The sequence below is a fragment of the Uloborus diversus genome, chromosome 4, assembly GCF_026930045.1.
Source record: "Uloborus diversus isolate 005 chromosome 4, Udiv.v.3.1, whole genome shotgun sequence".
NCBI lineage: Eukaryota > Metazoa > Arthropoda > Arachnida > Araneae > Uloboridae > Uloborus > Uloborus diversus.
In genome coordinates this window covers 47,559,945-47,572,104 of record NC_072734.1, presented here as the reverse complement: position 1 = coordinate 47,572,104, position 12,160 = coordinate 47,559,945, and the positions used below count along the sequence as shown (strand labels likewise).

Sequence of the window (12,160 nt, the reverse complement as noted above, 5' to 3'; positions counted from 1 at the left end):
CTGGTTGCACCAATATGAATGATAACGTCCAGCATTTTTTTTTTTTTTTTTTTTTTTTGCACACTGGAGGTAGCCCTGCAAAATTTATTTTGACTCTGTATACTGGTTTTATAAAAAGATTAAATCGCAAAGTATCCAAAGATAGGTTCAAATACCTTACGTCACCTGTGTATAATATTTTCAAAATATTTTCTCCAGCTGCAGCTACGGCATCATGATGACTTATTGGATCCATAAATACTTCAATAGCTTCCGAAATTTCAGGAATTTTTTTGACTATGTTGCACAACTTAATTTTGCCTTGGCCAAAGATTGTCGATGTCGTATCACACCCGCTAAACGCATAGATAAAAAGAATATTGCTGGGGTCAAACTTAAAGGATTTAGTGGGGGAAAAAAACAAATCACAAGTATTCCCTCTTCCAGGTTTTAAAAAGAACAAGTTGCTGAAAGGCTGTCCTAAAGCTGTCATCAGCACCAACAGATCCATATTCTCGCCCGCTATAACAATCTTTTCAATTTCCTTCACCTTTGAAAGAACTGCCTGGCTTCAATGTCACCCTCTTCGAAATACGTCTTAAGAATTTGGATAAGACGATTTTCGTTGTTATAATTTGCCAGAAATCTTTCTTTGGGGAATTTAGTTCATTCAAACTGATTTTGCAAATAAAAAAAACATCTTGGTCAGGCGTAATCATTTCTACAAAAAAAATTAATACAAAACACACAAATTGATAAAACAGACTCTTGCTCGAACTCTGAAATGACCAATACGCGTAAACATCGCATTTGGAGGAAAAAAAAGGGATAGAATGGGGGTGTTCTGTTTATGTTAAAGGGAACAGAGGCTGATTTACCCTCAGCTGCGAAAGACAAATTATTTCCAAGGTCAGGCAGCCGGTGTTTCTACCCACTTTGCTGAGGGGTTCAGAAAAGTGTGACTTTCAAGAAGCTGTAACTCGCTTGCTTTTCATGCTACAAAAATGTTGTAATGACAAAAGTTGAAGGAAATTTAATCTTCTTCAACATTTACATTCGAAGTTTTTCTCTAATTTTAACCATTTTCTCTAATTTTAACCCAGATATTTTGGAAATACCACAAAAAGTCACAAATTTTTGGGGGTTTTCGGCCCCCAAAACTTCTCCCGAGGTCTTTCGTGTTGGATAACTTGGTCTTTTTCATATTGGCACTAGTATATACTAATTTAAAAAAAAAATCTTTGACCCCATTTTTTGTAAGGTAAGCCCGTTTTTTTCTACCTATTGACTGGACTATCATACATTGTGAATAAAAAGCTTGCTCATCATTTTGAAATTTGCATTTTCAGATTTTATTTAGGTGTGACTGAAAACCCTTTTTGTTATAAAACTTATAACAAGGGCAAAAACAGCCATTAAAACTTTGTAATAGATTTAAATATTATAGTTGTTTTGCTTGTCAATCTTTAAGCATAATATCAATATACAAAAACAGAATATGAAAAATAATGATACAAAAGCATGAATGCAAACATTTTACTAGAATTAAAAGCACTTGTAAGATAAAACATACCTCTCCAGTCGAGCAGCTATTAGAGATGCTTCATTGTCGTTCATAATAACATTTAACCTCCTAATTAGCACCTCAGAATCTGTGGGACCTTCAAGTCGAGCAACCACAGTCATTCTGTTTTCTCTTAATACAATCACAGCTAGAAAGGGGAATGTATTTTCCCGCAGTGCCTGGGATACTAAGGAAGAAAATGAACACTCAATCACAAACAAATTAAAAGTATTAACCTGAAATCTACGTCACTCAAAAATTGAGTAAAATAAATATTTTACAAAAGTTTTCAAAACTTTATATGCCTCTCCTGTTATGATAATGTATGACTAATCAAGAAAATTAAAAAGTACAAGTCTACTAGTTCTTTAATATTTTTTAAGTACCATAGATACATGCCTCACAGTTTGGAACTTTTTTCAAATTTTCACTCAATATTTTTGTTACTATTCCTATTTCTAAACAGTGGCCACATTTTTACTCATCTAGAGTACTCTTAATTTAATTTTTGAACAGAAATCATTTTATTTTCTCCTAAAGTGTTACTATCCTTTTCAATTGATTTTTATTTGGGTCAATGTTATCCGTGCATTTGGGTTATTTTGGCGTAAGCTGGTTTTCTTTTTTTTAAATCAATGTATAACTAACTACAGACTAAGAAAGACTTGTGTTCATACGAAAATTTATTTATTTGAAAGAAAAATACATTTCGAATATAAAGTTTGAGTCACACATATTTGTTTTATGGAAAGTTAAAAAATTCAAAGTCTCAAATTGCTGACAGAGAACAGTCATCTTTTCATTAGATTTGGAGGTTGAATAATTTTATCAACAATACACCATCTGTAAAATAATAAACCGTTTATTTTCTTCCACTTCCAAAACTTGCTGGTACATTTCAAAAACAGCTCCTTCTTCTCTAAGATCAACAGCCATCCCTGGAAACCTGAGGCAATTCCATTCTACATCAACGAAATTTCCTAAATTTTCCCAAAATTTATAAGAAGCAACTAGGTTGACTTCTCCTGTATGTCCTAAAATTTCCAGTTCCTCTTTATCTTCTGTAGTAAAACCATGTTACTGTGACCTTATAAATTGAGGCTTTAATCACTCTCTTTATCCGTTGAATGGAGTTCCCAGTTTTTATCTTTTGGTTTTAAATTTTATGTCTTCTGTTTTCCAAACCCCTCTTACGTGTTTCTTAAAATTTTAATGCTGAGCCAAAGTAGATCATAAGTTTTAGGATAAGAGATGTGTTGTTATCGTAAAATTTTTAAAGGAAATAAAACAGAAATTAGATGTACAACTAGACTAATACATAAAATATTCAATACTGCTCAGAACCAAACTCTTAGCAGATACGGAACTGTTTTTACAAGTAAAAGTTTGAAATGTTATAACGACATTTCTACTTTAGCCTTGGCTAATGGGTGCAGGGATCAAAGTGACGACCAACTGACAAAATATAGGACATTTTTTGGGAAAAAATATAGGACATATTTTTAAAAAATATAGGATTTATAGGACGCCAAAAAAAAAGATTACATTTCGCATACACTTTATAAAAAGTTACCTTTTAGTGCCACCTGATAAAAAAGTATGTATATAAAAATTGTTGCCATATTGATTCTTAACTGTCCGAATATGAAAATTTAAATTTCTCACACATCAAAAATAAATAAAAACAATGATAATATTATGGAAAATAACAATTTATTTCAGTAAAAAATCAAAATGGTTTAGCAACAAATTACATAGAATTGCGTGACCTTTTTAAAGCAGCTTTTAATTTTTTTTTATTAACAGCGTCTATTACGACTTGTCCAGCCTTGATGTCAATTATGCATTTACATTTGAGTCCTAATGTTTAATTTCGTATTCCCCTTTTTTCCTTCTTATTTCTTCCAGATTTTTTTTTCTTTCTGTTCCTTATACTTCAATTGTGCTGCTTTGCACAACTGTGTAATATTTTAAAATTTACATCAACCTTTTCCAGTGTTTTACCAAGTTTTTTACCACTATGAGAGCAACAATTGTGTCTAAACTCATGTTTGCTTTGTCACTAGCCACAATTCTTTTATTAAGCCTCTCTCCTTTTGGCCAGAAGAGAAATTCAGGACAGCCTTAACAAGTTTGGTCAAATTAGGTTAGTACAGCTTTTCATCCTTCAGGTTAAAGATAAAATTCCAATACTTATTGATGGGGTTATCTGCTACATTCTTAGGAATATCTTCATCATTAATGTACATTAGGGTGTATCCACAAAAAAAAAAAATGTTTTCTCAACTTACACACCCTCTTATATTTTTCCTCTTAGTAAATTTTCACTAGTTTTTCTTTAAGAGCTTGTTTTTTCATGAAGCATGGCATAACTTTCAATGAAAGGCCACATAACTTGTTATGCATAAGGTGTAGAGTTCCTCTGGGGTACCAAAAATATAGGATTTTTTTTGGAAATATAGGATTTATAGGAAATATAGGACAACTTTGATCCCTGTGGGTGGTAACTTACTGAATGCAGTTAAAATTTGTATAAAAATTGCTTGCTGAAGGTTTGCAGAGAGCGTTGTATCTTTTTCTCAGTTTAGGCCAAAGTAAACTATGTTTATGGTATATTTTTATTCTATAAATGTTACAAATAACAATTTTTCTAAAAAAAATTTAAATATTTCCTGCTATAAAATCTTACCTCGATATCCTTCAGGGGAGTTTACAGAACAAGCCCAAAATAAAAATGATGAATCTATAAAATTTATTACTTCTCTACAGCATAACACAGTCCTGCGATAAAAAAAAAAAAACCAAAATTAAGTAATTTATTGGAAAGGGAAACAAGCATTCAATTTTTTTCACAAGCAGTAGTCCCTTAATAATTTCTTTGAAAAATAATTCATGAACTTTTTCATAAAAAGCAGACACAAAAAGCAAAGGAATGTAAGCGCAAACATTAAAAATTTCAATAAAATGGTAATGGCAATGGTAAGAGAACCTCTCCTCTGTTTGGGGGTAAAAGATAGAACTATACTGGATTGCAAAGTTTCTTGGCTATAACGTCACAAAGTGCGGAAGAAAAACCGAGGTAACAGATAACATTTTATAGCTACCTACTGGCGAATATGTGGAGATTGCCAACTGTTTGTGAACTGCAACTGGCTGGCACGTTCGATTCAAACGGATATGATACTCCATGCTGCACCACACATAAAAATGAAAATATTTAACAGTTTACAGAAATGATGAAGAAAAAGTGTTAGGTACAAATGTGTGACTTTCAACAAACTAGTCCAATTTCTAAACAAAGTGCCGAGTTTCACCCAAAATTCAGACACAGAACTGGGGACTACTTTCTTCACTACTTCTCAGCTTTCTCCATTGACATCAAAGGTTGCAGATGAGTGTAGTATACCTGGCGGCTTTACAGCGCAAATTAGAGAAAAATTTCAATGAAAGTCTACCTAGGATCTGAACTTCAAAGGCGTTTTTCTCAAAAGTTGAATAGGCCACTTACATTCCTTTGCTTTTTATTGCTACATATATTAACAATAGGTACATTTGTATAAAGAGAATTTATTTATTTATTTTTTTTTTTTTTTAAATCTAGTAATGAAATTACACACAACTCTGAACACTTGAATACATAAAATTTCAGTTTGAAACATTGACACTTACCTGCAAAATTCATCTGTATCTTGATGGTCATCTCCATGGAGATAAACCAATAGAAATTTCAAATCTTGCTTTGCATCATTAACAGCCTGAAATTTCAAACATAGCATAAAAAAATTAAAAATAAGATTGATCACAAGTTAAGAGTTAAAAATGAAATATTTTTATTAACTCATTTCATATTTAAATCATAACATATCATGAAACATCAAATATCACACAATAATTTAAACCTAAATATAAATAAAACTCAATGGTGAATTACTAAAAAAAACATTGCAACAACTTTAATCCCTTCTGTTTCACATTGTGCGAGATTCTAGGCTCTGCCTAAAGTCTACAAGGTCAGAATTCCCCTGAGACCTATTGTGTCCAACATTGGCACCGCTTCTTACGGGCTGGCCAAATTTCTCACTTCAAAGTTTGCTCCACTACTGGACTCCAACACATTCTGTCAAAAATTCTATTGAATTTGTTAATATCCTTTGTACGTTAAAACCTGAAAATTTCCTTATGGTTCCTTTTGATGTTAAATCTCTTTTTACCAATGTTCCTATTATTGGAGCTTTGCGTTGTCTTGAAACTCTGCGAATTTCACCACATCTACCACAAAATTCTTGAACTTATAAATTTGACTGAAACTTGTCTGAAACATACAACCTTTATCTTTGGTGGCAGGTTCTACCAACAAACTGATGGCCTCGCAATGGGTATCCCTATCCTTAGTGAAATCTATTTGGACTATTTTCAACAAAAATTGTTTAAACTATTTGACTTTCCACTCTGGTTCAGATATGTTGACGACACTTCTACCCTCTTAGACGGCACAGCTGATACTGTTCCGCATATTAATAATTTTATTAACTTCATTGATTCTAAAATTCAGCTTACTGCTGAAATTGGAAACAATAATTCTTTGCCCTTTTTAGATGTGTTAATTTTAAAAAATAGTAATGAATTTTCTACTACTGTTTATCATAAACCATTTGTTATCCGTCTTCCCCCGCACTCTCGTTTATGCGTGTTCCAATGAAACAAAAAATGCCTGCCTTTTGTACATTTGTCAACCGTGCCATAAATATTTGTTCTGATCAGACCCTACTTGAGGAGTTTGGCTCTTGACACAGGGTTTCCTCTTCAAATTATTGACGAGGATTTTCACCAACTCTCAACTTGAAATAAAACCCTCAACAAACCAAGGTTTTCTTCTACAAATTTTGTGATTTTTACCGTTTTATGCAAAAATATCCTTTAGCATTTCTAGAATTCTTAGAAAGTTTGATGTTCACGTAATTTACAGACGTATAAATAAAGTTTCTTTTTCCAAACGGAAGGACCCAATCCAACTACTCGATCAGTGGGGCATCTATCACATTAATTGCCAATGTAAAATTGGATACGTGGGACAGACAAGGTGATCACTTAAGTTTTGTTTAAAGGAACATGAAAACCAAGCTAAAGAACAGGAACTGAACAAATCTTCGATTGCCAAACATAGTTGGGACATAGGGCATCATTTTGTTTTTTCGGAGGCCAAGATTCTTTGCAGACCAACAAATGTAGGGGAATTAGATTTCTTGGAAGCCTTTTATGTTCAAAAAAATTTAAATAATCTTTGCAATGAGTCTTTTGTGGTTCCGCATATCTCTCCAATCTTAATCAATATGTTCAAATTTACATATTCTGCTACGTCAAATCATGACTCAGCACTCACTGAGATCTGATTGGTCCCCCCCTCCTTTTGTATTTAAACCCTTCCATGACCGTGTTTCATCCCATTTGCTTGCTTTGCACTGAGGAAGGAGGCTATTGCCTCTGAAATATGTTTGCATTTTAAACTTTTCAATCTTTTATTTGTGCTTTTAAATGTTGTTTCCGACTTTTATCTGTCATATATATATTTAAAGCCTCCGCTAATTTTGAAATGTGCATAATTCATTATTTTTCTTGGTTCTTTTGGCTTAGTTGAATGTTGGTGACAGATGGTGTGATTGTGCAGAATGTATTTGTTTTTCTTATTCTTTGGTATAATGAACTACAGTGAAACCTCAATAAGTAGTCGACCGGTTAAGTGGTCGCTTTTCTTTGGTCCCGACAAGGTCTCATTTCACGGTAATATAAAATGATCCTCCTTTACTGGTCACCAAATTTAGTTTTACAAGGTTAACTAGTCACTCAAAAATTGTTTTCTAAAATTCCTTTTCCTTATCGAATCTTAGAAAATAGTGTCGGACTTAGGTGAAAGGCTGTTTGATAGTCATTTTTCCTTGAAATCTCAATTCTCGGTTCTATTCATCCAAAGCATACTTCTTGCTGTGACTCTGCCGAGTGCTGAGAATATGAATCAAACTCTTTCCAGCAAGACAGACAAAATCTAATACCTGGAGAAAGTTAGCCAGTATTTAACATCCGCGTTCAAAGAACTGCAACACAGAATTTAAAGCTTGATGTATGTTAGAGAACTATCTAACTTTTCCGTAAGCAACAACTTCATCAGTCAACATTGAAGGATTGTGTTAATGTACCGTAACTACATTAAAATAAGTTGTTGTTATTAAGCAATGTATAAGTAAGAGAAAATAAAACAAAGTAACTATCATTAGTATTTTTCCCCCTTTTTAAAATTTCCACTAATTTATAGACATTGATTACATAAGTTATAGTTTTTGTCGCAGAATTCGACTGTTATTCATTAATATTTGTAAGGCTTTTTTTTTCTTCCTTAATTTCCCACTCCACATAAGTAGTCACTCCACATAAGTGGTCAAAAAATTTTGGTCCCTTGAGTGACGATTTAACGAGGTTTTACTGTATTTCTAATTGCCCCCCCCCCCCCCCACAAATCGGCCTGTAGTTGGGATTTATCCAATCAAGTATGAACAATATAGGAATACATATGCTCTAGATTCAAGCAACATGTTCTGGAAATTGTCCAAAATCATTGTCCACCAAGAAACTAGGTAAGCTATCTCATACAAGGTAGCATACAACAGCAGAGTACTTCGTTTATATATCGGTACAAAAGAGCCTTCATATGAAATACAGATACTGTCAAATACATTGTAAAAGTTGTGTGCAAAAGTTTGGTTTTGCACTGAACTGAGTTTTTATGCACAGCCGGTGCACAACATCTTTGCGAAGTTGTCCACTACTAAAGATATCTCAACGATAATCTGAAAGTAGTATTTGATCCTGTTATTCAAAAGAAAGTTTTTATGGTCATCCAAAAACTTGCTGATCACCATGAGCAACCACACACTATCCTCTGAAGAAATTAGGTCACAGAAACATCCGGAAAACCTAAACTTTTACTTATGAAACTGTTACTGATTTTGTCACTTCACCTCTCAATTTTCAAGCGAAATACTATACAGAATTGATCAATCGGCAAAATTGAGCTCTTACGGACCTTCCACTGTCCAAACAGATACCTAATGCAGAACTTGAAACAATAGATAAAACGAGTGACGTTATTGAAAGTGAGTATTGGAATTTGCACAAGAGGTCAAAAGAGAAGTTAGTTCAGTGGCAGAAGCATCTTTATCTCTAGAGCAACAAGTCGTGATTGCTTACGCACAACATTGGCATCTCGAAAATTAATGTTAAAAGTCTAAAACAGAACAAAAAGTAAAATGTCTATTTACACAAACACAAAAAAAAAACTACTGTGCCTAAATTTAGCAGTTTGGGAGGGTGCAAGGGCCACCTCCTTGAGAGGAATTCCAAGTTATTTTCCCTTAATTTCAGGAAAACAAGCAAAAAGCTGCTGTAAAACAACGATGCATCAACGATCCTCTGATGCTTTCATATTTTAGACTTTAGATTTAATTTGAAAGAATTATGTAGTGTTATTATAGGAAAAGAAAGTAAAAATGGCTTTAATTTAAAACAAAAAATAATGAAAATTTTACATTTAAAGATCAAAATAATAAAACTATGCAAATACTGCAAATTTCGCCGGTCGAGTGGGGGGGAGGGCGCTTAAATATCGTACAATATCAATATTTTTTTTTCAGGGGCAAAGAATCCTACGAGGCAACCATTTTCACCCCAGATGATTTTTAAAAAATATGCACAAGAACTTGAAACATAGGAAATAAGTGTAACTTTTTCATATTTGGCGAATTGGGTCTTAATATATTTTGGTCGCCAAAAATTTTTTACACGAATATTAGATGTCAATACCTAACTTTTCCCACCACAGGCGATCAAAAAAATTATACATAAGAAATTTTTGAATTTTTTTTAAAAATGTCAATTTTTCCATATTAGGCAAAACTTCAAGGGGCTGCCGGGGGATCTAAATACCGTAAAATCCCGAAAGTAACCCCCTATCGATTATAACCCCCCCCCCCCCCCCTTTTTTTTGTGGAAAGTAAAATCTCATTAAAATCCTGATTATACCCCCTCCCCTCCCTTCGCCTGAAAATTTTCCAATCATCTTCATTTGCCACTCCCTCCAATAAAAGATTGATAACATTTTCTGCTTTACTTGGAAAGCATTAACAAAGGTTTAGTTTCCCCCTCCATGTGCAGTTTTGCTTTTCTAAAAAAAAAAAAAACACAATGATTTAAACAAAAAAAGAAAAGAAATGGTCTCCATGGTTTATTCCTTCCAAAATGTCTAGACTCCTTTTGATGCAAGGGCGCCTTTTTTTTTTTTTTTTTTTTGTTCATATGTATTACAAAAGAAATTTATACGATTGTAATGCATTTTTTTTCCTTTTGGAAGGAGCATTTTTGTTCTGACTTGTGAAACTGAACGATCTTCAACACGGCGCCATTTTGGAAACGTGTTGCTTAAAAAGTAGCGCGAAACTTAATCTTTTAAAAGGAGAAATAATGTAATTAAACGAGTTTAGGATTACAAAAAATGTAAATTTTACTAAATCGAGTAAGAGATTTGTCTGTGTTTGCGTTCACGAACTTTGTAAAGCTCAGTTTTCGAAATTATGATTTTCATAACGATTTTGCGGCCGTGATTGCAATTTTTGCTTCTATTCTGAAACAAGAACATTAAGATTTTGTTTCTTTTACTGTAACCTTATTACATTCAGTACATAATGAATTTACAAGCTATAAATTATAAGGGTTTCGCCAACTTAAGGTGCAAAATCCTTTCTTTCGAAAACAAATGGCGCCCTCATGCAATTTATTACTACTAGAAAATTATGACATGTTTTTATTAATTAATTCCTCTCTCTCTTCATTAATATTAACTCTTTTTTACTTATTATTTCTTTTCTGTACTCTAAAATTAATACTACTAAAAACAATTATTTTGGCTAATTTTTCAGAAAAATCTCAATTATAACCCCCCTTCTGAAATCAACAAGTTTTGTTTTGAAAATAGGGGGGGGGGGGGTACTTTCGGGATTTTACGGTATATTTTGATTTTCAAAAAAATTTTTACAAACATTTGATGCCAATACACAACTTTCCCACCACAAACCATAGGTACTTTTTTTCTTTAATTATTTTGTCATTAATTCTAGACAATTGCCAAAATTACATTTAGTACATACCATGTATTACATCATTATTGAAATGTAATGCTTTTAAAAATTCAAACACATTTAACTCTTCTCTCTTTATTTTTTCTGAAACGTTACAAACCTGACTTGACTAACTACATCGCAGATCGAAGTGAAGATTTTAAAATAAATTAGGCACTGTTTTGATATTAATTTAGGACATTTTTAGGACAACAAATGTCAAGAGCGATAAAACAAACCATGATTTTGAGCATATGCTTCGTTTTTGTTAACTTTGTTATAGACTGTTTCAGAACCTTAAAATCTTTCAAAACAGATTTTGTTATATGAAATACACACAAAACCGAACAAATTTTTAGTAGTATACATGTATGAAATCATTTTTTCTGTGATAATATTTTTTGAACAGTACATTAATTTGTTTCACATAAATTATACCTTTTGATGAAATAAAATTACATACTTGGTAATAAGTTCCTCTGTAAAAAATAGGATGCTCAGTTCCATATTTTTCTTCAAAATTCTGTATAAAAATTCTGACATCGCGAACTGGATCAGTTACTGCTGGATAAAAGATCAATACAAATTACAAATTCAAAAAAGAACTAGTATGTTGTGGCCATCACGAAACTTTCTTCTATATTTTTCCTTTTTCTGATCCCTCCCCATGCTTGACGAGGAAGCAATATTCCCAACAAAAGCAAAATTACACATGCAAAAACTTGACGACCATCCCAATGTCTGAAATATTGCAAAAGCAAAGCAAAGAGCGAAAATTGAAAGTTATTTTAAAAGCCTTGCTTGAATTAATTACAAATATTTTAATTGTTAACAAACATAAGATGGCAACAGTTAAAAATTTTAAATCATTGAGATAATATTTCCGATCATTTCCATACAATTAAAATCACGAGAAATACGCAGACGACAATCTATTACGATTTATCTTTCTTATTGTTGCATTAATAAAGCTATTTTTATTCGCAAAAAAAAAAAAAAAATCAACACCTCTTGGAGCGATTGGCGTCAAAATTGAACCAAAGCCTGTTTACATATGGATTAACATATATTCCAAATTTCAACCAGAACGTAGCATTGCTTCTTGAGATAGGGCACTCACAATGGAAAAAAAGAACGGGCGATTGCGCTACCCCCCCTTTTAGCTGTTGACACCAAAATAAAATCAGCTCTTATACCCACTAAGGGCTACTTGTCGATAAATTTTTCTTTCATTCCGTTCATTATTTCTTGAGATACAGCAGTCACAATTGACGACAAAAAAACGTTCTATAGCTCAACCCCCCTTTGAGTTATTGACACCAAAATTGAATCAGCACCTGCTCCTGTTAATGGCAACATATGGACCAAATTTTGTTTGATTCCGCCAGTTACTTCCTGAGGAATAGCAAGCACGCGTAACTCAAAAAACGTCCCATTGCTCCACCCCCCTTGGAGG

The 12,160-nt window shown here is 32.8% G+C and overlaps 1 protein-coding gene across 2 annotated transcripts in view; it reads right to left on the bottom strand.

The window, feature by feature from the left end:
* Positions 1 to 12,160, bottom strand: part of LOC129221536 (FAS-associated factor 2-like) — a 56,335-nt gene that overhangs the window by 26,121 nt on the left and 18,054 nt on the right. Inside the window, exons 6-9 of one of the 2 annotated variants that reach the window (XM_054856027.1) lie at positions 11,168 to 11,268; positions 5,213 to 5,298; positions 4,233 to 4,324; positions 1,553 to 1,730 (exon numbers count right to left, since the gene is read on the bottom strand). In XM_054856027.1, coding sequence (XP_054712002.1) covers positions 1,553 to 1,730; positions 4,233 to 4,324; positions 5,213 to 5,298; positions 11,168 to 11,268 — 457 coding nt within the window. The remainder of the gene's footprint in view (positions 1 to 1,552; positions 1,731 to 4,232; positions 4,325 to 5,212; positions 5,299 to 11,167; positions 11,269 to 12,160) is intronic. The other variant, XM_054856028.1, reaches the window with a different exon arrangement.